The sequence below is a fragment of the Python bivittatus genome, unplaced genomic scaffold, assembly GCF_059951505.1.
Source record: "Python bivittatus isolate LINGU-HERP-01145 unplaced genomic scaffold, Pbiv_v1 ctg000980_np1212, whole genome shotgun sequence".
Classification (NCBI taxonomy): Eukaryota; Metazoa; Chordata; class Lepidosauria; order Squamata; family Pythonidae; genus Python; species Python bivittatus.
In genome coordinates this window covers 578,636-605,540 of record NW_028277125.1, presented here as the reverse complement: position 1 = coordinate 605,540, position 26,905 = coordinate 578,636, and the positions used below count along the sequence as shown (strand labels likewise).

The window sequence follows — 26,905 nt, the reverse complement described above, 5'->3', positions numbered from 1 at the left end:
TGCAAACTCTGTGTCAGGCAGGCAGCTGTGATCTCTGGTGGAGATGCTCCATGGAAGCAACCAGCAAACTGAATGGGCCCGGAGCACTCTGGGGAGGCAGGAAGAGCAGCTGCAGAGGGCTCTCCTGCCCTGTCCCAGCCATGGGAGTCCTGGCTCTCCCCCATGGGCCACCGAGTCCGAGGCTGGAGGTTGTAACAGCCTATTCATGGGAGTAGGACAGGGTCTCTGCCTCTCCAGCCAGCACAGAGATTGGCACAGAGCGCCCTCCCAGCAGGAGGGAATTCAAGGCCGCAGAGTGGCAGCAGGTACCTTTCAGGCCCCCACGCAGGGGAGCGCCCCTCCTGCTGCTTGGAATTTGTCCGCGCGAGACAAGCAGCCTGCTCTGCTGATCTGACACCTCTGAGGGGATAACTCAATTACAGCTCTGTGCTCCCTGCCCTTAACCTTTCCTGGGGAACTTGCAAAATTTGTGTCCCTGTCTGCCCTTTGGCCTCCTTCCCAGATGCTCCCCCCAGCTCCGCTCAGAGCCCAGAATCTCCGGACGTCTCTGCAGGGATTCAGCGTTATGTTGAATTCCAAGCCATAAAAACATTGACGGGTGATTTTGAACGCAGAATCCAAGGAGAGGTTCATCTCCAGAATTCAGCCAGGAGGTTTTAGTATGTATCATCCCAAAAACATTTTGCTCTGAAATGCTATTTTGGCTCATTTGGAACTTCGTTTCTATCCTGCCATTGGGCTACGAAAGATCCCTGAAAGCTGCCGAAACGTGAAAACAATAAACCTCGTTAAGTTGGGGATGAGCGCTTTGCCCTCGTTTGAAGCCCATCTTCTGGGAGACCGGCCTCCCATCTTGTCAGAGCTAAGCTACAGTGCACTAGCCAGGGTTAAAGGTAGCCAGGCCCAGCAGGTCTTGTGCATAAATGGCTGGTTAAGCAGCATGTGAAAGCAATTCCCAGGGCAGTAAATTCGTGGGAAGCAACTCTTGTTCACATAAAAAGGGCTTTGGACAAGCCGTTCCCTAGGGGGCTGGTTCCCCAGCTCCTCTGGCACCCCAGCCTAAGTCCCGGAGGACCACCCACGGCCAGCCAACAGCCCCCAGGAAATGGCTTCTTTTAAAGAGGGCTCGTGCCCATAGAAAAACAGCTCTTAAAATATGGTTGCCAAAAGAGAAAACAAAACCCCCTTCTTAAAAGAAAAGCACCCTACCCAGCAGGTTTTGGAAAGAGTAGGGCTGAAACATCATGAGGATTTTCTGGCCTGTCTCAGTGGGAACTGCTCTCCCTGCAAGGGAACTGCAAGACAGACATGCTGATGGGGGGGGGGGGCGCTAATCCCTCCCCCTCTGACCCTGCCAGACTTGCTGAGGGCTTGAGCCTGTCCAGGAAAGGCCTCGGCAGAGAGCGAGGCACCAGCAGCTCTGCCCTCCAAGGTAGGCCAGGTCAGGAAACAGGCACCCTAAGAACTACTGGAACTCAGTTTTATTGTTGCAGAGGATAAAAACAGAATCTTGAAAGCCTGAAAGTTTCTCTCTCCCTCCCTTTCATACCTAAGAGAATCAGGGTGGGGCCCTCTTGAGTTCCTTCCTCACCCTTCCTGTCTTGCTGGGCTAAGCTGATGCTTTCTTAAGGGCTGCCACATGTTTTCTTGAGGCTATCTGTGTGCTCCTCTGCAGGGGGAGCCTCTCAGCACTCCCCAGCCAGTCTGGCCCTCCTGGAGCCATCGGCGCTGCCCCTCTCTCTAGCTGGGAGCACCCATCCTGCCTCTCATGCTCACCGTCCTCGGGAGGGAGGAGCGTCACAGGGAAGATCCCCCTGCTTGGCCGCTGAGAAACCTGAGAAAGACGCAGGATCTGCCTTGCTCAGAAGTAACTGAATGCAGAGCTGGCGGGGGGGGGGGGGTGCACAGGCATGGAATGTTTTTTCAAAGAGTGAACGTATAAACCTTTTTCCAACACTCCGTCACCGGGTTCACACAACAGGCCAAAGCACAAGAAATTACAGGATGGAAAGTCTGGTCCTGTGTTGTGCAACGCAGCCGTATTCTTCAGAGGTCTCCAAAGGAGCATATGGCCTGGTGAGCAAGACCCCCCCCCGAAATTGTGCATTAGCCTGGCTCCTCCGTCCCCGGAGCTTCGGGGCCTCAGGGGCCAGAGAGCGTCATCGCCTGGAAGGAGGAGAGAACTGGCATCGCTGGGAAGGGGCCAGCAAACAGCCGCAGGGTGGATGGGGGGTGCGATGGTTGGCCGCCTCTCCCAGTCCCCCTTGGGGGGGGTCAGAGGACCCCTCCTTAGACCGGTGTCCCTCCTTAGTCCGGTGTCCCTCGTTCCAGCCCATGCCAGATGGACGCTCTGTCCCCTCTGCTCAGCCAGGAGCCAGGGTGGCCATGCAGCCAAAGCAGCGGCCAGCCCTGGGCCCAGCCAGGCAGAGGGGCCCTCCAGTTTCTGGGGCCAGGTCCCAGCTGACCAGGCCAGTGAGGATGGGGGGCAATGCGGAGATCAAACAATACCCCAGACAAGATTTCACCTGCAGGCACAGCGCTGGGGAGAGACCCACAGCTTGTCCCGCTCAGAAGCAAATGCTTCTCCCCTAAAGCAGGGGCAAACTGCAGGGGGCCTCTGGGCGTCGGCTGCTGGCAGCTTGCAGAGACTGACCGACCACCTCCCGTTCCCACCGGCCTTGCAAGCTTCTTACCCTCATGAGTTTCAACGCAGTCACAGGCCCAATTAACTCGCCAGGCGGCACCCACCCTCCAGGTTTTCAGCGCCTCGCGGGAGTGCAGGCGGGGCGGGCGGGGCGCTCCTTCTCTCGCAGATCCGAAGCGAGGGCGCAGCCGCTGAGAGCGACCACCGCGCCTGCCCTCTTCTGAGGTGCCACGGTGTAGCAGCGCTCCTCTTCTGTAGAAAACGGCACCTCCGAGCATGGGCAGAGCCTCATCCAGCCCGGGGGGGGCACCATCTGCCCCCGCAGGAAAGGCTCCCGCCACCCACGCACCGGGGGGTGGTTATCGACCCTCTCCCCGCCGCGCCCTCGCCGGACAGACCTAGCTGGACTCTGGCGCCACCTGCTGGCTGCTTGCGAGAGAAGCTCTCCGGACGGAGCCTTAGCCGGACCAGAGGCTGAATTCACCTGTTCTGCCGCGGTGTCCACCCCACTCCCCGGGCCGCTTTAAGAGAGGTGGCCTTCAGCGCTCAGAACCGTGGGAGAGGGGAAACCCCACCCCTCTTGAAGCGGTCCGGGGGAGGAAGACGGCTCTCCGGAGAGAACGCGGACCAAGCCGCGCCAGCCCCCGCGGCACCCGACGCTTGATTTGCTGAAGGAATCAGCGCTGGGCGCCCGCGCGCTCCTCCCACTGGCTCCTCCGCGAAGCAGGCTCCGGGTTTCGGCTCCGAGGGCTCACGGTTGGCGGCGCCCCGGACTTCCCCAGGCCAGGGTCCGCCCACAGAAAGAGCGGCAGCCCCGCCCCGCCTTCGGGGCAGGCGAGCCCTCCGTTCGAAGGCGGGGGAGGTCTCCGCCCCGAGGCTGCCTTCCGCGGGAGGAGCAGCAAGCGACACGGGGGGGGGGGCGCGCTCGTGGGGCGCCAGAGGGAGGCGCTGTTGCTGCGCGGCCCCAGGTTTGAGAGGAGGGTCCCGGCGGCGCCCACGCTGGGGATTCCGCTGGCGAGGCAGGAAAGGCTCGAGGGGAGGCGCTGTGGCTCGCTTGGGGCCTCCCGGCCTGAACGCGGGCGAGGAGGGGGACGTGGGGACTGCGCATTATTTGCAGGGGTTCCACGGAAGAGACCCCTCCACGCCCACCAGAGCTTCAAATTACTTGGGTCCTTTCCATGGTTCCGTTTATTAGAGATAACCCTCCTTCCCCAGCAGGGGATCACAGCAGCGGACTACCGCACAGGGACGGCGCGCTCTTCTTTCGCCGCGCTCCCATCGACTGCGGTCAGCAACTTGGCCGGGCCGACACGAGCCATCGCGGCCGCCCCTTCCGCAACGCCGGGGCGGAGTGAAAGCAGAACGGCCGTCGTCTCCCTGCGCTGAGCTCCAGCCAGTCCTAAGGAGGGGCGTGACTTCTGCCCGCCCTGGCCGGTGGTCTTACCTGGGGGCTTGCCCGGTGGGGCCCCTTTCCCCCAGGAGGCAGCCTCTCCCAGCAGAGCCTCTGCCCAAGAAGGTCCCGAGCACGGCGGCGGTTCCACTCCTTGGCTCCAGGCCGTAAGGCGGCCACAGAAGGGGTGCTGCTAGTTTTTCTGGGGCTGAGCGAGCTCTGCAAAGCCAGCCTCTCTGGTTTGCTTAGACTTATTTTTATTTATCTTTTTACATAACAAATGCCCGACGCCCAGCAACTCTAGGTGTTTACATTATAAAAAGCCAGGCCAGTAGAATAAAGGAGCAAAGGATGTGGGTCCAGAAAGAGAAAAACCGTACAAAGCAGCCCAGAATCGTACGGGGGCTCACCCGCTCCCCTGCCCCAGGCCTGGGAGAACAGCCAGTTTTTCAACACGCTTCAGAAAGTCATCAGGGTGGGAGCCACACACATCTCTGGCATTTTATGTATCGGGCAAACCTGGAAAATGGCTTCATTCACTAAGACGATTAAGCACTGCAGTTAAATGGCTGCAGACTGTCCCCTTGGTTGTCTGTCACCAAAGAGCGGCCAAAAGCACCCGGTCTGATTAATCCAGTGTGCTTGCTTATTTATTTATCAGATTTCTGCAATCCCAACACTCTCAGTGGTTTCCAGCAATAAAACCCAGGAAACAAAACACCCCTGATAAAGAAGTAACACGTGGAAAGCATAAAATCATAAAACCCAACGGACATAACATCTGCATTCCTCTGTTTTTTCCCAGCCGTTTCTGAAAGGCTGAATTAGAAGGACCAGCCTCAGTTCGAGCAGAACAGCTACTACCCCATAGACTCAGCTTCCATGACCCACAAGAATAGGGACTGTCAGTGTTTTTTTCCAGGAAGAACAGGTTAGGTGGTCTGATTCGAGCTGAAGAAGACAGCCTTGAAGATACTTGGGTGCCCACCCATGCAGGAGACAACCAGCACCTTGAATTGCACTCAGAAGCTAATTGGAAGCCAGCGTGGGGCTCAGAGCACAGGCAGAATATGTTTGTGGTGGCCAATAATTAGGCCAGTGCATTCTGGACGAGTTGAAGCCTGTGAGTGGTCTTCGACAGCATCCCCATGTCCAGTGTGTTGTGGCCAAAACCTGGCTCACCTGAAGCGACCAAATCACTTTGAAGATAGGACGTCATTTTCGTTAGCAGGCATGCAGTACATCCTGGGCACCCAGCAAAGCATTGGCACTTTGCTGCGCAGCCCTGATCAAAAGCAGAACCAGAGTTTATATACTTCTGACCTCCTGCACTGCACTGCAAGGGCAGGACAAAGAAGACGGCGGACCCAGTGGAAGTTACGGCGTGACGCTGGAATGTTTTCGATAAGCCCATCCATGTGACCTTGTTATTATTTATCCCTTGCTACGAAGTCAGCATGCCAGCCATGCTGCCTCTGGGATACGGTTGGTGAATAGAAGAAATTCGGTTTCCCGGGGCATGGGTGCCTGGCTGATTCTTCCTCCTGTCGCCACTCAGGGTCGTTCAGCTTGCTGTCACTGTTTTCTTACAAGGGCACTTTCAGCAGTTCATATGGAGCGGGGTGCGTGTGTGCACATCCCAGAGGTTTAGCAGTGAATGCAGCTTACGTGTGGGGGGGACCTCTTACCACCACAAGTGCTTTGTAGTAGCCCAGCCACAGGGTGAAGAGGACAAGAAAGGTCCTCATGTCCCAGGTAGAGCTACAGCTGGTGCACTCCGTTTGCCCACCCAGCCTCTCCTTTGGGGTCCAGGCGATGAGCAGTATCGGCAAGAAACACATCAGCAATAGGGCACTTTGTGCTGGGTCTCGGGAGGTGCCCCAGAAGGCAAGGGCTCGTGCTCTGCTCCCCAAACACTTCATAGCCTCCCTTTTCTGGCCCTGATGTGCACCAGCCTCACTGGCCTGGAAGGCAGCTTGACTGACCTCGTGGCTGTGTGGAGCGCGTATGCCAGACTCCCTAAGACTATAGCACAGAAGATGTCCACGCAGAGCATGGACAGATACAGCAGGAGGAACACCTGGCAATACCGGTGGTTGGAGCTTAGTGAAAAGCCCCAGGCCTGGCGCAGGGGCAGGACGGATGGCGGGCTGGGGGACAGGGGGCTCCCAGCACTCTGGGGTGAAGGAGGGAGGGAGGAGGGAGAGCAAAATGTGTGATTTGCTGTAGATGGAAGCACTGTGGCTGGGCCACCAATGAGTGTCTGTGCCAGCCTCGCTGTGGAGGGCGTGGGGCTGGGCACTGTAACTACTTGCCTAGCAGATGTTTCTGGAGCTGAGGGTCTGGAGCTGTGCACACCCAGGGAGTTAGATGTGCAAGGATGCGTCCCAGCACTTGTTGGAGTAGAAATCTGCCAGGAACTTGTGGCTTGATGGCTTGTGGAAGAGACCTCAGGGACAGTTGTGACATCTTCGGTTGTGGTTGGAGAACTTGTGGAAGCTGTGGCTTGATGGCTTGTGGAAGAGACCTCAGGGACAGTTGTGACATCTTCGGTTGTGGTTGGAGAACTCGTGGAAGCTGTGGCTTGATGGCTTGTGGAAGAGACCTCAGGGACAGTTGTGACATCTTCGGTTGTGGTTGGAGAACTCGTGGAAGCTGTGGCTTGATGGCTTGTGGAAGAGACCTCAGGGACAGTTGTGACATCTTCGGTTGTGGTTGGAGAACTCGTGGAAGCTGTGGCTTGATGGCTTGTGGAAGAGACCTCAGGGACAGTTGTGACATCTTCGGTTGTGGTTGGAGAACTCGTGGAAGCTGTGGCTTGATGGCTTGTGGAAGAGACCTCAGGGACAGTTGTGACATCTTCGGTTGTGGTTGGAGAACTTGTGGAAGCTGTGGCTTGATGGCTTGTGGAAGAGACCTCAGGGACAGTTGTGACATCTTCGGTTGTGGTTGGAGAACTCGTGGAAGCTGTGGCTTGATGGCTTGTGGAAGAGACCTCAGGGACAGTTGTGACATCTTCGGTTGTGGTTGGAGTACTCGTGGAAGCTATGGCTTGATGGCTTGTGATTTCAGGACTTGTCCTGGTAGAAGTGGATCCCTGAGTGGGGGTGACAGGGTAGCTTGAAGCTGGGGCATGTGGGCTTGTAGGAATGGCTCCAGGCAATGACCTGCTGGTAGCCATGACTTGTCTGCTTTTAGCAGGATTGGTTTGGGGAGCTGTGGCTGAAGTTCCAGATGTGATGGTCCCATGGAGCATGGTGGACTGAACTAGGGCACCTGCCATGCTTTTCCTTGCTGAGTTGGCAGATGGAGAAGCAGACATGGGCAATGGTGTGACTTTAAAGGTGGTTAACATGGGTGTGGTCGTTAAACAGACTAACTGGTCTTTGGTCAGTGAACTGAGCCCTTTCCCAGCCAGACTGCTCGGGCTTCTGCAGATTAACATGTTGGCGTCCTTTATTCTTTTGGTGTTATTGTTTATCCACTGATGAAGATAGAAAAGATGACAGTCACATCTCCATGGATTGCCACCAAGGTACAGTGAAGTGAGTTTTCCCAAGTGGTCAAACTGACCCGTGGGAACGCTCTCTAGAAGGTTTCCTTGCAGCTTGAGAGTTTCCAGTGTTGGGAGAGAAGCCGATGCCAAATTCTCCAGGGAAGAGAGCTTGTTTTTGCTCAAGTCCAGCTCCTTGAGCAGAGGCATGGCACCCAAGGCCGGGACTGCTTTCAGGCGATTGGAAGCTATCTTCAGCTGTTTCATTTTTCTCAGTCCAAGGAATATCTCATCTGGGAGAACTTCAATCAAGTTATGGTCCAGAAAAAGCTTCTCCAGGTTCGTCAGCTGTCTTAGCAAGTTGGGTGGCAGAGTCTGAAACCTATTGTTTTGAAGGTTGAGCTCCATCAGGTCCTGCAGGCTGTCCAGACTCCCCTCCGCTAGACTGGTGATCTCATTTTTTTGCAGTCGAAGAGTCTTCAACTGTGTCAGTTGCTTGAAGATGTCCTGTGGGATGTTTGAAATCTTGTTCGTTGCCAGATGTAATAAGGTGAGTTTAGGAAGCCCATCAAAAACCCCATCTGGGAGAGAAGGAATTTCATTCAAATGCAGATAAAGCTCTTCCAAATTCCCAAGATTATCAAAGAGTCCTTTTTCAATCCTTTTGATATGGGAGTCCCTCAGGTTCACTCTCCGCAAATTAGAGAGGGATCGGAAGCTGCCCACGGGGAGATAATCTAACTCAGCCCCAGTTATTTCCAAATCCTCCAGTTTCTCCAAGTTATCAAATGCTCCTGCTTCAACTCTTCTAATCTTGTTGGTTATAAATTCAATTTTCACTAGGTTGGGCATGTTTTGGAAGGCTCCCTCTCTGATTTCTACAAGGCTGGTCTCAACAAAAAACATTTCAGAGATAATAGAAGCTACTGACTTTGGGATCTCTGTGATATCTCTAGTTCTTGTGTAGACATCTTGATAGGGGCAGCTGTCATTTGGTCTCCCACTGCAACCCTGGTTCCCTTGGCCAGTCCTGAGCAGGAGGAGCAGGAGGAGCAGGAGGACGGTGTTCTTGAGCCACATGCTAGAAGAAACCAACAGCACTGAGCCTTTTTCAAGACAGCATCTGCACCTAGCACAGCCCTCTGCAACTGAGGCCTCCTAATTTTAGGAGGACTTAAGTCAGTTAGTCCATCCTTCTTAGAGCTTCTCAACCTGCTGTTTTAATCCTTGTAAATCCTTTGGCCAGCGCACTTCCTTCTGAGCAAATGCGTAAGGGGTTGTACCAGCCAGTTGGTCAGTGCTGCCAGACTGAGGTTTTATATCATGATTTACTTAAAAGTACATGATTTATTTAAATTACATGAAATTTAAATACTGTAATGGTGCAAGCAGACAGTGAAACCCTATTTCTTCAGAGGTGCAACCAGATCAGCTTTGCTTTCTGGAAGGGAGTCAAGATTCAAAGTGCCTCATTTTCTAGAGTATCCGGAGCTGGGCCACATCTCGACAGACTTGACTTGGGGGTGGCCAGAGGTCCAGCCGGACATGGGCTGGCTTCCCACTGGTCCCCCATCCTGGGGAGCTGGAGGGCGCATCAGATGTCACTCCGCCAGAAGCTCCTTTCAGGGCCCAAATTCCCGGGCCCAGACAGCCCCGCCACCTCGAGTCGGGTGCTAAGCGCCTTCTGGGAGGCCCCGGGCAGCCCCGGACAGCTTCCTAGCAAGCAGCACACAAGAGACTGGAGCTACGCGCAAGAAGCAAGCGCTCGCAATCCAGAGAGGTGCAGAAGCATCAGAGCCCGTAAAACTCTTGCAGAGGAGAATGCGAGCAAGTTGGTCAACTCACATTCGCCCAGCAACCCGGCACTCACTCTTGCTCTCTGCTGCCGTGGCCACACTCACGAGGGACCGGATGGGTACAGGGCTCACGCAGCCCTGCCAAAGGTGACACGCTCCCCAGCCCGGGCTTTCACTCCCACGGACAAGAAGCCCAGGGTCCATGGGCTACCCCGGGGCTCTCAGGCACGCAAGCTAAGAGGACACACCTGTTGGCTGAGCAGCCCAGGGAAATGGTTGCTGGCGTGGCTTTCGTGGCTGGGGAGAGCCAGAGGTCTTGGAAACGCCGGAGTGAGAGGACCACTCACCTCTCTGGAGAAGGTGCCCCTGAGCCAGAGCAACTGTTGAATCTGCTGCAGCGGGAGGCCTTGGGGGCCTTATCTCTAGGAGACATCCCATTTCTGGAAGGGCGGGGATTGGGGCACTGCCCAAGGCCCCTTTCAGTTGCTGGCTCTGTCAGATAAGCCGCGAGGGGTGCTTTGGAGTCACTGCTGGATGCCCTGCTCTCTTCTGGCCACTCGGCTGCCCCTTGGCACGGGAACAGTCCTCCCCCTGGCACTAACTCTGCTCAGAAAAGCCTCTGACGAGGGGAGCAGGGGCTGGCAGGAGTCTGATGCTGCCGAAAGCTGAGCAGAAGGAGAGAGATGCTCCCCGGCGGAGGCGTGCCCCCCTCCCCCTCCCTGGAAGCAGGGCCAGCATCCCTGCACGTTCCCTGCACCCCCAGCCCTGAAAGGAGGCGCCTGCAAGGAATGGGGGCCCCCTCTTCAGGAACATCAGGAGGTTCCCTAGCTAGGGGCCCTCAGCACCCGCCCGGGGCCGAATAGGAGAGAGCCACTTTTGAGGGGGAACCAGTGACCAGGACTAGGGTTATGGGAGGGGCCAGGACCTGCCCTGCCTGGCTTGGACATAACGGCCAGGGCAAGGGAGCCCCGAGTTCAGGTCCATCCGTCCCCACAGCCTCGTGGAAGCCCCCGGATGGCTCTGGGCCAGCCCAGGGTGGCTGTGGGGGGAGAGGCAGGAGGAGCAGGGAGAGCTGTGGATATCCGAGGGGAAGGGGAGAGGCAGGGAGGGAGGCAGGGAGGGAGGGATAAAACTGCTCAAGTAACAACTGGCTGTAATGGCTTATTGGTTTGGGCAAAACACGCTCTGTGAACTTTATTTTGGTTAACGCTGGGTTAGGTTTACCAGAAGCCTCTGTAAAAATCACATAACCACCACACAAATATGTGAGTCCTGAAACATCGTGACACCAACAGTAGTAGCGACACATAAATACATGAGAAATCTGCAAAAACAAACCAACCAAAAATAAAATGGTAGCAGAAAACACTGTTACAACCACACAACAACAGCCGAGCCTGGCTGGAATCAAAAGGTCTTTAGAGCTGGCCCAAAAGAAGTGGGGCAAACGTTTTTCGGGGGGTGTCGTGCAAAAAGGGGCACAGGAACACCAAGGCTCTTCTCTAACAGCCCCCCGATGAAGGACGGGACCCCGGACGGCGGGCAGACCGATGGCGGGGCTCAGCAGAGAGGCTGCAAATCCAAAATAGCCCCCCCGAGAGCTGCTCTTTGGAAGGCGCCCCCACTGGCCGGAGCCCAGCCAGAGGCCGAGGCTGCTCTGGCACAGGAACGGGCACAGGACGGGACGCCCGCCTGGGCTAGCAGCGCAAGCCCTTCCCGGCCAGGCGCCCAGACCCGGCTCTTGCGCAGCGCTCGGAAGGAGGCCCGCGTGTGCTGTTCAGCTGGCACGGGGAGCAGGGGTGGCGCTGGCGCTGGAGCAGCCGCCTTCTCTTCTCGGCTGCTTGGGGGGTGGGGAGGCTGGTGCGCCTGGAGCTCCCCCACAGCCCCCCATGAAGACAGCCTTGGCCCCTCTTTTCCTGGGCTGCTTTCAAAGGGGCGTTTTTTGGCTCTGCCCCACAAGCTGTGCTCAACAGTCAGCCTGTGGCAACTTGTTCCAAGATAGATTTAGGGGCGGGGGGGGCTGCCCTGCTCCTATAGCGCCTTCACCTGGTCCCTGATTTCAGCAGAGGGAAAGTCCCACCCAGATAAGGGGGGGGACAGCTGAAGGGGAGAGGAGGTGGGGCAGCATGGCTTTGGGGTGCCCCCCAGGGCAGGCAAGACCCACTTCTCCCACTTCCCTTCTCCCAGGGGAAGCAGAAGAAGGGACCTCTTCAGCCTGCGCCCCCCCTCCCCCTCCCCCATAAGGCTGTGGCAGTTTCACTGCAGGGACGCCAGCTGTGGACTGCGAGATACAACATCCCCCGCCCGCACATTAGGCACCGCAGCACAGAAGCTGCAGGTGGGGGTGCATTTCAACATGTATCCAGCTGTCCAACAGGAGACCCCCAGAAAAGTGTTTATCCCCCACCCCAACGGGGCTGCAGAAATGTCTGGGTTGGGAAATGCCCTTGCCTGCTGGCGCCCGGCTGCCTGGGCGTGGCAGGGGGGCCCTTCTCAACACTGGCTGACCTCCGGTCCTCATCAGCCAACTGCCTGAGCCTCTAAGTACTCTGGGCCAGGGTGCCCGGCTCCCCGGAGGGGCCCCGAGCGTCCTCTCAGCAACGGGCACTTCCAGGCTGACGGGGGCAAAGCAGGCGCTCCTTCCTGGCAGCCAGGAGAGTCCTGCCCTTCAAGGGGGCAGGACCCCGGCAGAAGACCCGGGAGCTGAACGGGTGGTCCAGAGACCGCAGCCAGTCCGCCAGGGGTGCCAGGCGGCAGTCGCAGACCCAGGGGTTGCCCTCCAAAGTCAGGCTGACCAGGGCCTCGTTGGCGTCAAAGATCCCCTCCGGCAGGCTCTCCAGCCGGTTGCCGGCCAGGTCCAAGGCCTCCAGGCTGCTGAGGTCGGCAAAGGCTCCCTCAGGGAGGAGGGCGAGACGGTTGTGGCCCAGCTGCAGCCGGGCCAGGCCGGCCAAGCCCTGGAGAGCCCCCGCGGCCACCCGGGTGAGGTAGTTGTGGGACAGGCGGAGGACGGACAGCTCGGAGAGGTTGCCGAAGAGCCCCCGTGGGAGCTCCCGGAGCCGGTTGTGGGTCAAGGAGAGCTCCACCAGGTTGGGGGTCCCCTGGAAGAGCCCCGCAGGCAGCTCCACCAGCTGGTTGCCGTCCAGCAGCAGGAAAGCCAAGCAGGGCAGTGGGGAGAAGAGGGAGGGTGGCTCCAGGTGCCGGAAGGCGTTGTGCTGCAAATGCAGCCGCCGCAGCCGCCGCAGGCCCGCAAAGAGTCCCCCGGGCAGCTCAGCCAGGCCGTTCCCATCCAGAAAGAGCTCCCGGAGCTCCGGGAGGGGCCAGAAGAGCTGTGGCGGGAGGCGCGTCAGGCAGTTGTCGCTCAGCCTCAGCTCCCGGAGCCGCCGAAGGGGCTGGAAGGTCTCCGTGGGCAGCTCCGCCAGCCGGTTCTGAGCCAGAGACAGGGACCGCAGGCCCACGAGCGGGTGGAAGATCAGTGGGGGCAGAGCCGCCAGCCTGTTCCCTTGCAGGTGCAGCGCCTGCAGCCCCGGGGTGCCGTCGAAGAGCCCCTCTTCCAGGGTCTCGAGGGGGCCGAACTTGACGGCCAGCTTGCTCAGACTGCGCAGGCCGAGGAGGGCCCCACGGGGGAGGCTGGCCAGCTGGCTGAGGGTGACGTCCAGCTCCTGCAGGTGGGGCAGCCCCGCCAAGGCACACTTGGACAGAGAGCGGAGCGGGGAGTCCAGGAAGGACAGCTTGGCCAGGGCGCTGCTGTGGTTGCTGCGCGGGGCAAAGGCACGGCACGGGAGAGAGTCCAGCGACGTTCCCACGAAGAGCAGCTGGGTGGCACCAGAGGGCAGCTCGTCTGGGACGCCTGAGAGGCCTTTCCCCGCGCAGAAGACGGTGGCGTTGCCAAAGCACTGGCACAGAGGCAGGCAGGGGCAAGCCGCGCTCCCCGGCGGGGCCAGCGCCCAGAGGCCGAGCACCAGGAGGCAGGGCCAGCTGGCCATCTCTTCTGCCCTGCGGAAGGAAGCGCAGATGAGCCTCCAGGGTTCCCCGTGATTTAGAGCACCAGCTGGGCACGGCCGAGCTGGGCAAGGGCATCGGGACATCTGGACGAGGGCACCTAGATACAGGTGCAGAGAAGGGCGATGGGGGAGATCGGGGACTGCAGGCACCTCTGCTCACGGCAGCTGCGCCCCTCGGATGGATTCCATTTACAACCCCCGCAGGACTCTCAGGAGCTTTACAGGAATGCAAAAACCATCAAAACACCCACACTCCAAGCGAAACTGGAAGCGTACAAAAGCCTGAAATGCAGAGGCCAGAAAATGCAAAAACCAGTCCCCCAAATAAGAGGTTTCCTGGAGATGAAGGTGGCCGAGGCCCGGGCTAATCTAAGTTCGGGGGCGGGGGAGCCATTCCAGGGGGCTGGTGCTGTTGCAGAAAGGCAGCACCTCCGTGTCTCAGCCCCCCACACTCCCGAAGCTGGGAGCCGCCAGCTGCGATTCCCTGTGAGGATAGGCTGGGCTGATGCTGGTGGGCAAGCCCAGTCCCGAAGGTAGCTCGGGCCAAGCCATGAAGGTGGTGCAACTCAGCCCCCAGCAGAAGCTGCACCTGGTGGCGCCAGGAGGGGTAACATGCCCCCACCCACAACGGCTGGGTAACGTACCGGCCGTTGCACTCCCACGTGGCCGTTAACGGCAGCCCTGCGTAGAGCACGTTTCGGGTGGCGGTTCAGGAGCCGGCCTAGAAACCAGGAGATGGTGAGTTCTAATCCTGCCTTAGGCATGAAAGCCGGCTGGGGGACTCTGGGCCAGTCCCTCTCTCTCACCCCGACCCACCTCACAGGGTGGTTGTTGTGGGGAAAATGGGGGAGGAAAGAGGATTAGGTATGTTCGTCACCTTGAGTTATATATAAAAAAGGCAGGATAAAAGATAATAATATTGCAGTAACTGAGGCAGGTGGTGAGAGGGGCATGAGATTCTGTGGCAAGGTCCAGGTAGGTAGGGTCACAGCTGGTGCACCAGCCGCAGCTTCCAGCTGTGATTCCAGCAGCACTACGACTCCAGGGGAACACCCCCCCACCCCAAGTTGTGGGTCTGCTCCTTCCGGGGCTGTGCTTCCTCAGCAAGAGACACCCGTGGAGCCGCCCAAGTGCCCCGGTGGACAAACAGTGCCTGCACGAATTCAAGGCCAGCCCATGCCCAGGCCCTCGTGGCCGCAGGCCCCCAGACAAGATCTCGGCAGCCTCAGCAGCCCAGCCCAGCCCAGCCCAGCCCAGGCCAGGCGACGGAAAGCCGAGCAGCGTCAGCAGCCGGAACCCCCAGCCGATGCACAGCCTCACCCAGCAGTCTCATGGAGAGGTTAAGCAGGAGGGCACAGGGGCACGGGGGAGACTGGTTCTATGCTCTTGTGGTCCGTGCCATCGTCTCTGCTGGGCAACTGTGCTGGCGAGCTTTCCCTGGCCTGGCACCTGGGGGCGAGCAGGGACTTGCGTCTCCCTCGGATCTCCTCGCTGCTGCTTCAGGTTCTTCTTCCTCCACGGGGCGGGCTTTTCTTGAGGCAACTCCATAGCTCCCCACATGGCCAGTGCCCACAGGCTGCCTTAAGAAAGAGGGCACAGGCAAGGGGCTGCCTGTCCATTTTGGTGCCTCCCCCCAGCTTGGCCAGCTGAAGGGAACTCTAGACAAGGTTTGCTGCAGGGGGCGGGGGGGCAGTTGGCTGGAACGTGCAGGAGGGGGAAGAGGGCGATGTGGAGGTGTCCTGAGGCCCAGCGAGGGGATTCCGGCCACCTTCTGAACTGAAAGAGCAGCTGGACAACGGGCAGCTTTTCAAACTGATCCTGTTTTGAAGCCAACATGGAGGGCCCTTGTTCCCCTCCTCTGCCCTGGCCAGACCCCACTGGGAATATGGGACCCAGCTCTGGGCACTGCAGAGGGACACCAACCCATTCAGAAGTCTACTGAGATGAGGGGAGAACCACAGGCCAAGCCTTGCAAGGATCTGGGGACGTTTACCCTGAAAGTTGCCGGCCAGAAGTGGTCGACGCTTCAGCGGTTCGAGTCCAGCCTTCGCGTTAACAGGGTGAGCTCCTGTTTCCTCCCCAGTTCCTGTCAACCCAACAGTTCGAAAACTCACGTGAGTAGACAAATGGGTACTCTCACTCCGGTGGGAGGAAAAATGCTGGTGGCGCCTTGCAAAAGGAGTCAGGAGCAGTTGCCGGTAAGCGCGAAACCGCGCTCGCCCAAAAAGGCCACAAAGCAACAGAGACCCCGCCTCCTGCGCTCGCCAGCTGGGCTCTGCTCTAGGAAGGAGGCTCTGGCAAACCACTTCCGAAACACCTTGCCTTGAAAACTGCAAGGACTCGTCCAGGCAGTCACCGCAGAGTCGGTAACGACTGAGCGCAGATAAAAAAAAAAAAAAAACTGCAGAAGAGAAGGCCTGTGGGAGATGTGACCGCAGCCTTCAAGCCCCTGAAGGGAGTGGGCTTACGCCCTATTGCTGCAAAGGGACCAGTGGGTTAAAATGACAAGGAAGGAGATGCAGGCTGGACCAGCCACAGCCAGTGGAACAGGTTGCCACAGGATGTGGGGAGTTCTCTGCTGGAAGACTCCAGCAGCTGGATAGCCCCCCGTCAGAGGTGCTCCGGTGGGTCCTACACAGAGCAAGCAATTGATCTAGATGACCTTTAAGTCCCTTCATGATATTTATTTATTTAGATTTAGGCACTGTCTGACTCATTAAACCAATGTTTCTCAACCTTGGCGGCTGGAAGATGGGTGGACTTCAACTCCCAGCGTGCTGGCTGGGGAATTCTGGGAGTTGAAGTCCACCCATCTTCCAGCCGCCAAGGTTGAGAAACGCTGCATTAAGCCCTTGAGCGTAATCTCATCTTTTTGCAGACTTCCATGTAATCAGTATGCCTCGGGTATAATGACGCCATTTCTCCATTTGCTGTGGGCCTCCGTGCCAAAACCCATCTCTGGAAATGTTCCTCTCTGCGCTGAGCAAAGAGCAAGCAAAGGATGCTTTTGGCTGCCGCCCCTTTCCCAGTAGCTCAGCATCCAGACAGGGGTTCCTGACCCATGGTGGCCTTTCCCCAGAAACAGATGCAGAGTTTGGGGCTGGATCCCCTGCAGAGGACTTAGGACATGGGGGAGGCAAAATGACAGGGGTGACTGGAAGTTGCACAATGTTGGTCGAGGCTGAGACAACAACACACAATGAGTGTGGCTCAGCGGCACCCAAGACAAGCTGCGGTTTTAATTTTTTCCCTGGCGCGCGTGTGCGCTCTTTTTCTTTCAGCCTTGCTGACGCTGCTCTTTTAGGGATCCCCTTACTCCGTCCTGAGGTCTCCCACCTTGGAATGCCGGAAATGGGGCTGCCGATCCTCAGCAGCAGGGGCCAGGAGCACCCCCACCCCCACCCCCGCGTGGCAGGTCCGAGAACGCCGCCATAAGGCACAGCCCAGTCCCTGGTGCCCCAGACGCTCACCCCACAGGCGCTTACCTTCTGTGCGACCAGGCGCCCAAGGAAGGCCCCGGGTCCCCCGGCTCCAGCAGCAGCGCTTGGTCAAGAGGGGCCGAGTCAGTGACCCGCTGGGCAGAATGAGCTGCAGGACTTTGCTTTCGAGGCCCGGCGATTCAGGGCAAAGGCTGGCAGCCTTGGGAGCGGAGCAGGGCGGGCACTGGCCTCTGAGTCAACAACAGCAGCCATGGAGCCTCCCTGTGGGGCCGAGGCCCCAGTGGTGGGGAGGGGAAGAAACACCCTTGCCCTTGCCTCCAATCATAGCCGGGCACCTTGGGGGCAGCCGCACAGCCTTTGGGTAGCCCCCCTCCATAGAGAAGGCACCAGGCTTGCCAGGTACACAGAAATCCCCAGCAGTGCCCCCCAGCTCCCCAAGTCCCAGAGCCCTCAGGACCCCAGAGGGGCAGGTGGCTGGCCCTCCGAGCCCCAGGAAGAGAACAGCCTTCCTCTACCTGGAAGGGCCCCAGGTCTAAGAGGTGCTTGCACGGGGCAGCCCCCTCTGCAGAGGGCCACCCACTTCCGTGTCACCTGCCTAGCCTGGTGTTTCTCAGGGCCTTCTCAGCGACGGTGCTCACACAGCCAGGTCATGTCGAGCACATCCACCTGCCCTGATGTTAACCTTGCAAATCTTTCCTGTAGCTTTGCAGTCCTGGGAGCCCCATCTGGGTTTGTTTCCTTGATTTTTCAGTGAAATGGAACCAGGTTAAGTGTGTTGCATGAATGCCATTGCTGTGACTTTCCTATGCCTGTTCAGCTCTTCCCTCTGTCAACTTCAGGCAGGGATCACTCACAACTGGTATGGAAGAGAGGAGCACTCTTTGGCCAGCTCCACCCCGCCCCGTGACCCCACGCCTGGCTGCAACCCCCTGCCCACATGGAACGGCTGCCCTCCCCTGATCCGCAGGGTCCTGGGGTGGTCGGGCACCTGGAACCCCCCGCTAGCCTTTGGGGCCAGGGCACGGTTCCCGTCTGCTTCAGAAGCCAGGGAACGCCTCTTGCAGAACACAACCCAGGGCTTTCAGTGGGTCAGGATGCTTCCACTTCCATGTTTTCTTTCTTGGAAGAGCGGCAAAATGGGAGGGGGGCTGCAGCAGAGCCCAAAGTAGATCCAAAGCGACGGGCCCCCCTTGAACACTGATGCTCATCAGGATGCACGGATGGGGCTTCCAGGCCCAGCTCACCCTGCCTCTGCTGCTGCTTGCCTTACAGAGCTCTTTCTGCCGGCCTCATGGGAACACACGCACACCAGCATATACTGTTTATTTCAGGGTCCAGCACTCCGGGCCCAAAGCAGCCCAAGGGCTGGCCTGTCAGCCTGCAGGAGGGCACTCCCCTCTGGGAGTGCTGTCGCCTTCCAGCCCCACAGGTGGCATAGGAAGAGGGGCTGTGGGGGCAGTACAGCCGCAGAGCCACCAGTGAAGAGGCCTGGTGGACTTTCCCTGGCAATCCCCGACCACAGGGGCCCCCAGTTTGCAGCCACGTGTGCCACCTTGCTCACTTGATGTCCCCCAGGAACTGCCTGCTGGAGGCCAGCCAAGGGAAGTGCCCGCCTTTCCCTCCCCTCCCCTGCTCTGTCCAACAGGCCACCTCTGGCTGGGCAGCCCTAGTCCTTGGGGGGGGGGGTCTTCCTCTTCTTCCAGGGAAAAACAGAGGCCGCTGGGTTCCCACAACACGCAGAGCCCCGTTTGAGCCTGAGCTGGTGTGGCGGTGACCCTCCTGAAGCAGCCACTGAGATTTGGCTTTGGCTGGGGGAGGGGGGCAGGCATACCAAGACCTTGAGCTTTGAAGCTGAACTCCCGACCTGGCTCGGTAACTCCTAAGTATCGGCCATGGGGGGTGAAAAGGGGCACTGGCCAAGGGCATAATGCGCCGGGAGAAGAACCAGTGGGGAGGGGAAATGGGGGTGCTTGGGCCTATCTGAAGACCCGCACCACCCACCCCGCGGTCCAGCTAGAATCTCGTGCAGACCCGGACACTCCCCCACTCGTTTCCTTTGGCGAGTTCCGCACCCCTCTCCCCCCCATCAACTCAAAGGGCAAAGACACTGGGAGGCCTCCGCACCGCCCCTTCGCCGGCGCTTCCTGCGGAGCGGAGGGGGCTGTTTTTAATGCGCGGGGCCAGGCCGGGGAGGGCGGTCTAGAAAAGGTCGGGGCGTGAGATGAAGCGAGAACAGCAGCTTTAATAAGCCCCGGCATTCCATCCACAGCCGCGTTCACGAGGCTCGTCTGCTCGCTCCCGGAGCTGCGCCCTCCGCCTCCCCCCCGCCGATCCAAGCCGCCTGGGACCATCGCGGCGGACCGCACTCCGCCGGCGGAGCTGCCCGGCTGGTGGGCCCGACTCCCCTTGGGGCGTGTCCCTTCTGTCCCTTCGCGCGAGCCTTCCAGTCTTGGCCCGATTCCGTGCCGCCCGGAGATGCAAAACGCTTTCGAGTCTCCGCGACCCCTGCGCGGGACAGCAGGGCAGCCCCCGCGCCCTCAACTCCGTCCTCTTCACCGCAGAAGCCTGCGCCCGGGGTCCTTTCCCTCCTCGGCTCCCGGAGAAGGGGACTGCCCTGGCCGCGAAACACGCGCCTTCCCACGACGCCCCATCACTTCCGTGTTGCCGGCCAGCCGGCCGGCGCCCCAGCCCCACCCCCATTCCGGTCGACGCCAGATGCGTCCGGGGCGCCGGCCTCGCCCTAAGACGGCAGCGGGAGACCGTCGGGCTTTTCCCCGCTAGGGGGGGCGCGACTTAGGCCGGTCAGCGACGGGGGCTCCCCGGAGGGCGGGTCTTCCTCCCTAGAGCGAGCCAGCCCACCTCCTGCGCGCCTCTGTGGGGAATGCGGGACTCGCGCCACCACCGAAGCGCCCCAACCCGCTCCGGAGGCCCCGGGCCTTTGGCCTCGGTGGTGACCGGAGCAAGCTCCAGCCGTTTGGGACCGATGATTCGGGCGTCAGGCCTTCTCTGGGGACCGGCGGGCTTGCACGGGGCTCCTGCCACTTCGAGCAGCCCGGGGCTTGCCGCCGGCGCGCAAAAGCGCAGGCCCGGCTTGGCGCCCGTTCCGTAAGCGCCTCGAGGTGTCCCCGACTTCCAGCGCGGGGACCGAGCACCCCGCGCGCTGGCGAAGGAGCCGAGCCTCTGTGGGGGCCCAGCTCCGCCGGGACAAAAGTTGGCTCGACGCGCCCAGAGCTGCCGCACGCCGGGTCCGCTGCTGAGCCCGTGCCCGGGGGAGGGCCGGCGGGATGGGGCGGGCGAAGGCGAGACTGCAGGAGGAACGGGCGCGAACCGGGAGAGCCCGGTCGCGGCTCTACGCTTTCGCCCGCGCCGAGCGCTTTCGCCTGGAGCCGTAGAGGCCCACCGCCAGCACCATCCCCAGGAGCAAGGCGGAGGCCACCACGAGGCAGGTGACCACGACCCCCGTCTGGGTGCGGGTCAGGCCCCAAATCCCGCCTCCCGTTCGCCCCGCTTCGGGGCCCCCCTCCGCGAACTCTCGCGCGACCTCCGCGCTGCCCGGTTCGCTATCCAGCGGGGGCTGCGAGCGTCCGGGCGAGAGCGTCTCCGGACTCAGCTCGTGCCGAGAAGGGGCCTCCGTCCGGCTCCAGGCGGTCCCCCAGCCCTCGGGCAGGGCGGAGGCCTCGGGGCCGGAGGTCGTGGTCTCCGGCTCCAGCAGGGACCGGCCCAGCAGCCGAGGCGGCGCAGCACAGCGGGGATGGCTGCTTCCCTCGCCGAGCCGGGACCTGTTCTCCCGCAGCCAGCGGCGGAGCGCCCGCAGGGCGGCATCGCAGCGCCAGGGGTTGTCGTGCAATTGGAGGTCGCGCAGTTCCGGCAGCCGGTCGAAGATGCCTTCGGGAAGCGACTCCAGCGAGTTGTTCTGCAGCTGAAGGGCGCGCAGGCTGGGCGCCCGCTGGAAGAGGCGCGCGGGCAAGGCGGCCAGCTGGTTGCTGTGCAAGGAGAAGTTCTGCAGCCTGGCCAGACCACGCAACAGCTCCCCGTCCAGCGTGGTGAGCCGGTTGGAGTGCAGGGCGAGCTCCTGGAGGCCGTCCAGGCCGGCGAAGGCCGCGGCCGCGAGCGAGCCGAGACGGTTCCTACTGACGACCAGGACCTGCAGCGCCGTGAGGTTGGCCAGGGCGCGGCCGGGCAGGGCGGCGAGCTGGTTGTCGGCCAGCCAGAGCTCCCGCAGCTGCGGCATCGGGCCGAAGGTGCCGGGACGCAGCTCGCGCAAGGCGTTCCCGAAGAGCGAGAGCCGCGAGAGCTCGGGCAGGTCCACCAGGAGCCCCTCGGGCAGCGCCTCCAGCCGGTTGCCGGAGAGCAGCAGCTTCTGCAGTCTGCGCGGGCCGGCGAAGAGGCCGGCGGGGAGCTCCCGGAGCCGGTTCTGGTGGAGGGCCAATTCCTGGAGCTCGCCCAGGCCGTCGAAGGCGCGGGGGGGCAGTTCGGCCAGGTGGTTCTCGTGGAGGCGCAGCACCTGGAGGCGCCGCAGTGGCGTGAAGAGGCGGGGCGGCAGGTGCGTGAGCTGGTTGCGGGCCAGGTTGAGGCGGGCCAGGGCGGGCATCTGATCCAAGGCGCCCGCGGGCACGGCCTGCAGGCGGTTCCCGTGCAGCTGCAGCTCCTTGAGTGCGCTCAGCCCGGCGAAGTGGGCCGGCTGGAGGCGGAGCAGCTGGTTTCCAGACAGCAGCAGCGCCTCCAGCCGGGCCAGCGGCCGGAAGACCTCGGGCGGCAGCTCCCGCAGCCGGTTGCTGGCCAGGCTCAGGTAGCGCAGGGCGGCCAGGGGCCGGAAGGCGCCGGGGCTCAGGCGCTCCAGGAGGTTCTTCTCCATGCGCAGCGCGATCAGCTGCGAGGCGTTGCCGAAGGCCGCGGGGCCCAGGGCGGCCAGGCGCGTGTTGACCACCTGCAGGCTCATGGCGTTGCCGGGCAGCGGCGCGGGCATTTCCGTGATCTGGGCGCCTGAGCACTCCACTTGGGCCGACCTGGAGCAGGAGCACTCGGTGGGACAGCGGCCGTCCGCCCAGACGGACAGCAGGAGGCTCAGGAGCAGTGCGGCGCGGAGCGCCATGGTGCCTGCGGAGAAAGAAGCCCTGCGTGAGAGGTCCCGCACGGAGCGCGGTACCCTCTGCTTTCAGAGAGGTAGTCTGGAGGCTTCCTGGGGCGCGGTGGGGAGGTTGGCGGAGGAGGCCTGGTGAGTCAACCCATAGGAAGACTTGCTCAAGTAGGCCAGGGGATCGCGCTGGCAGCCCCAGCTCTGGGTGGCCGTGAAAGGGCAGCAAAGTGTGGGTGGGGGTTGCCTGTGTGGCTCTGCTGCCCCCTCAACCCAGATCTGCAAGCCCTCGCCCAGTTCCTGAGCAGCCTGGCACTCACTCCAAGGGCCCCCTCTGTGCCCTTCTTGCCTGCATAACCCCCACCAGTCAACTCCTCACTACCAAAGACTCTGGATTGGTCCGGCACCTGAGCTGGGGAAGAGCTGAGCATGGTTGGCTTGTTGGACCCCGCATGATTGGCAAAGCCAGCAATTGCCTTTTGTTAGCCTGGCTTGGAAAATCTGTTAAGGGCAGCAGCTGGAGAAGATCCCTGACCCCTCTTGACGGGAAGAACTAGGAGATGTTTGTCCACAAAAGGCCAGTGAATAAAAAGTGCCAGACACAGAGAAGAGCCAATCCTTGAATACCGGAGGAAGGAGGACCAGGCAGCTCCCTGCAGGCACTGATGCTTCAGTCTCTTGGGCACAGAGTGAGATGGCAGGAGCCATGGGAGAAGAGCTCATGGCTTGGAAGAACCAAGGGGGCAGACACTCTCATGCAGGCAGCAGTTGCACAAACCCAAAGCCTGGTGAATTATTGCCTGTCAGCCCAGAGAGAAGTGACTGAACAACAGGCCAGGATGCACTGCCCATTGCACGGGCCACTCCTGCCTCCCCAGCATTTTTGCAGGCCTTCAAAATGGCTGTCAAGTTGTGGTGCTGGTTGTGTCGCATTCCCCTCTTGAGATCAGGACAATCATCTGGGCTTTGGAGGCAGCTGACACCTGCTCCAATGTTTAGTCCCATTTGCCCCCCTCTCCATGTGTTGGCCTCTCTTGCTGTGTGTCTCCCATAAGAGCAGCCCAGGATGAGATCCAGAAGAACCCACTTGCTCCTCCCATCTCCGTAATACAACAGCCCTCAGCTGCTCCAGTATTTGATCTTCCAGGAGTTGATTCTGGTGCAACTCCATCTCGCGCTCTGCATGCATGTTTAAGCTCTCTGAGCTGCTGGTTGTTGCTCTGTCTAGAATAGCAGTGGGGTGGGAAGGGGACAGAGGTCCTCAGCTTCTGTCTTGGTTGGGTCCTCTCCCCAATGGGGACCTTGTTCCTATCGTCAAAAGGGCAAGGATGGGGTGGGAAGGGGACCAGGTAGGCCAGTCAACTCGACTATCAGACAATACTCTGGAACAGGTTATTAAGCAGTTGAAAAACGGATGCACTGTTTGGCAGGAGCTGTCGTGGGTTTCTCAAGAATCCATCATGCCCAACCAGCCAGTCTCCACTTTTTGATAGAGGGACCAGTTTAGCTAAGTAGGGGGGTACAGTGGATGTAGCATCCTGGACCTGAGGTCTCCCATGAGATTCTAGTGGAGAAGGTGAAAAATATCGGCCAGCATACGATGCTCTTAGGCTCTACAGAGCTGATCAAACAATCATATCCAATTATTCTGTACCAAGAGCCCACACCAGTGGTTGAGTTGGAGACTCCAAAACACTCGTTTTGGTTCAACAAGTTTATAAAATGGCTTGCAGGCAGGGGATGAGGCTGTTAGAAAACGGGATTATCTGATTTTCAGGCAACATAAACATGGGGGGACAGCAAATAGTTTAAAGGACAGTTTCAAGATCTAGACAGAACTGGACAAGCTGGAACAACAAATAGAAACCAGTAAGATGAATTTCAACAAAGTCAGTGTAAAGTCCTATACTTGGTTAGGAAAAAAACCATGTGTATTGGGGAAGGGAGGAGGGAACCCTACTGGGCAGTGTGTGTACAAAACAAGCTGGATGGACTTCCATCATGGATGCTGTAGATTCCCCCAGAGGCAGGGGTTGGGCCAGATGATCTCTGAGATCCCCTTCTCCATTTACAATATATGATATTGTGACAGAGATTTTCCCAAAAGCATGACTTTTGTCATGGTCCTTTGGATCTAGGGGCAAAAACCATCATGGGGGGGGTCAGAACTGCTCTCTGAGCACTTGGCCCAACTACAAATATTAACATTCCCAGACCATGGGGGGCCCACAGCACAGGAAGGGGTGGCGGAGGGGTCAACTCCTGCCAGTGATTCCACCGCCCTGGAGGAAATTCAAACCAGTCCTTTTTGGCCAGCAGGCAGGAGCTAGTTAATTCATGCAAGCCTCCTAAAAAGAAGCCAGGAAAGCCTATGAGATCATCCAGACCAACCCTGCTCCCTGGTTAAAGGCTAGCTGTTGTTGGGGGGGGGGGGGACTCCTGAGCTTTGTGCAAGGGGGAGGATCACTTTTTGTCTCTGGGAGACACCAATCGCCCTGGTCAATGTCTCCCTTCAGCCCTACTTGTGAACATGTCCGGTGGTGAGGGGTGATAGGGACTGCAGCCCACAGCGAAGGGCCATTTCCACATCTGCATCAACAAGGCAGACAGCCCAGGGCATCTTCCAGCGCTCCCTTACATCACTCCGCGCCTGCTCAATCGAAACTTCTCCCAGACCCCTGTTTGGACAGGGGTTGTCTGGCAGGCAGGAGAAATGGGGTGGGTGGAAGGACTGCTTTGGGTCTCTTCCCAGTGCTCCAGAGGGTCGCCAGGTCACAGCTGTCTCCTCCCGGAGCGCAGGGCGGGGCAGCGACGGAGACCGAGGGCCGTGTCTCGAAGGCCTTTCACTCGTTATGGGGCGCGCCCGCCTTCCCCCAGGCCAGGCTGTCCCTCCCAGCCCGCGTCCCCTGGCGAGCGAATAATCGCCTCCCGCTGGAAACTCTGAGCGAAGCCTTTGCGGCCGCGATAATCACACACCATCAGGCCGAGCTTGGACGGGGTCCCTCGTCCCGGGGGGCGGGAGAGAGAGGCATCGGAGCCGCCGCCGCCGCCGGGAGCACATTCACGGCCGGTGAGGTCATGGAGGCTGCTGGGCGCAGGGCCAGGCCGATGCACTCTGGCAGCAGCCGCCGGGGCGGCGTGTGGTCCAGACCCTCGGTTCTCGATGCCCGCCCAGCCCCGAGAGGGAGAGACAGGCAAGGCACCCGCCTGGACCCTCCCAGCCGCTCCGTCGCTTTTGCCTAGGGGAAGCGCGGTGCTCCAGGGTTGCTCTCCGGTGGCTGCGTTCACACGACCCGCTTTAGCTAGTTCCTGAATTCACTCTCTGGGTACACAAATACCTTGAACCCGAATTGATCTAAATGGGCTAAGTTTCCAAACTAAGCTGCTCTCTCAATAGGAGAGAACTTCCTCGCTCTCTCACGCACACACTCTCACTCACACACAGACCCCTAATCAAAGTGAAGACTAATCAAATTTAGCACTTGTGGGAACCCAGTTGCGAAGTCTGTATGAGATCAAGGAGTGTGTTGGGTGAACCCAGCCAGCGCGGGTCCTTTGCCTGAGCCGAAGAGCTGGCCCCAACAAGCCCCCAACCCCCCCCCGGCGGGGGGGCGGGGGGCAGAAACAGTCGCCGGGCAGGAAGCCCGCTTGCTGGGACTGCTCTGTGGGAAGCGGGCCACCGGCCGACAGGCGGAGGAGCGCGAGGCGCTCAGTTCAGCCGGGAGGCGCGGGCGCTGGCGGCTGCTTCTGCTCCGGGCCAGGACGCATCAGCCTGCCGGCCGCGGGCCACGAGCTCCAGCACGCCCGTCCTCGCCCGGAGAGGGGGGCGTTTCCAGGCCTCCCACCCACGTCTCCCCGCGGCTCTCGGGGAGGAAGCCTGCTCTGGGCCCCTCCCTCCTTCCCTCCCCTCCCACCCCGGCCCGCCGCTGGCTCCGGACGTGCACGCGCGTCCCCCAAGCGAGAACGTCGCCTGCAGCTGCAGCTGCGCCAACCGACCCCCCGCCGGCTTCCAGAGGAAAGAATCTGCCCTCGCCGCAGCTTTTCCTCGGCCAGATGGAAGCAGTTCTCTGCGCGGAACAGCCTCGCTGGCCGCGAAGCGCCTGGGAGGCGCCGGCGCCCTCCTAGCCCTGCGAAAGCGCTTCGGGAAAGGAGCTGCGTCGCGGCAGAGGAGCGCGGCTGGCGGGTCTGGCTCGCAGAAGGGATTGAGCAGCGGCCGCGACCTCTCACTTCCTCCCCGCCCAGCAACTCGGAGCGGGGGCCTCCGACCACTTTCGTCTTCCTCGTGTGAAGCGGGCTCTCTGCTTTGGCTCCCGGTTCCTCACATCCCATTCACTTTCTGCCACGTTCCTGCGAGTCTAACCGGGGCTCAGCTCCCCGCGAGCAGGACGGGAAGGGAAAGGCGAAAGGGAGCAATAGGCGTCGGGGTGGACAGAGTACCCTTGGCCCGGCCCGGCGAGGAGCCCGCTCTGGGGAAGACGCTTCCTCACCGCGGGAGGCACTTACCGCGAGAGACCCGAGGAAAGAGGGAGACGTCGAGCCGAGGGAAGGCCGCCGCGCTTTGGCTGCGCTGCGCTCCTCCGCCTCTCTCCTCCCCGTATTTAAGCCGCCAGCGGGGGAAGCGTCACAGGTTGCTGCAACAGAGCGAGGAGCGGGAGGAGCGCGAAGGAGCCTCGCCCGAGGGCCGGCCTCCCTCCCTCCCGGCGTCCCGGGTCTGTCACAGCGAGGAGGCCGACCCGGGACCTGCGTTCACAGGACCAGCGTAAGGAAGAGAAGCTGCCTCGTGCCTCTGTGCGCCAGGGTCGGAGGGAGTTCAGGCAACCCAGGTGGGGAGAGTCCGCCTGCCAACTTACTTCCTCCTGGAAACTCAGAGGCCCACAGTCATCTAGTCCAACCCTCTGCCCAAGGGAGGGTCTTCCAGAGCATCCATCTCTGGCCGACGCCCCTCCAGCCTCAGTCTGAACGTGTCCACCCTTCGTGCAGCAGCCTGTTCCACTGGCTACAGCGCACACTGTTGGGAATCTCCTCCTGACGTCTACCTGGACCTCCTTCCTTGCAGTTTTAACTCCT

The 26,905-nt window shown here is 60.3% G+C and overlaps 3 protein-coding genes across 5 annotated transcripts; all 3 read right to left on the bottom strand.

Moving 5' to 3' along the window:
* Positions 1–3,940: 3,940 nt before the first annotated feature.
* Positions 3,941–10,044, bottom strand: LOC112542612 (uncharacterized). 3 transcript variants are annotated; one of them, XM_088132182.1, is made up of 2 exons: positions 9,572–10,044; positions 3,941–8,108 (listed from the first exon to the last, which is right to left on the bottom strand). In XM_088132182.1, the coding sequence occupies exons 1-2, from the start codon at positions 9,759–9,761 to the stop codon at positions 5,953–5,955; spliced, it is 2,346 nt and encodes a 781-aa protein (XP_087988308.1). In that variant the 5' UTR covers positions 9,762–10,044; the 3' UTR covers positions 3,941–5,952. The 3 variants fall into 3 exon arrangements, with proteins under 3 accessions (XP_087988308.1, XP_025031700.2, XP_087988309.1); XM_025175932.2 differs by having other exon boundaries at positions 3,941–8,608; positions 9,572–9,690; XM_088132183.1 differs by lacking the exon at positions 9,572–10,044 and adding an exon at positions 8,459–8,541.
* A 418-nt stretch (positions 10,045–10,462) lies between these two features.
* On the bottom strand, positions 10,463–18,861 carry CPN2 (carboxypeptidase N subunit 2). The gene is given in 2 exon segments (XM_088131941.1): positions 10,463–13,311; positions 16,810–18,861. A coding segment is annotated over 1 exon segment (1,443 nt). The 5' UTR covers positions 13,307–13,311; positions 16,810–18,861; the 3' UTR covers positions 10,463–11,863.
* Positions 18,862–18,986: 125 nt separating this feature from the next.
* Positions 18,987–26,535, bottom strand: LOC148213490 (uncharacterized). Its single transcript, XM_088131940.1, has 2 exons — positions 26,342–26,535; positions 18,987–21,861 (listed from the first exon to the last, which is right to left on the bottom strand). Exon 2 carries the CDS (start codon positions 21,854–21,856, stop codon positions 20,114–20,116), a length of 1,743 nt encoding a protein of 580 aa, XP_087988066.1. The 5' UTR covers positions 21,857–21,861; positions 26,342–26,535; the 3' UTR covers positions 18,987–20,113.
* Positions 26,536–26,905: the final 370 nt, after the last annotated feature.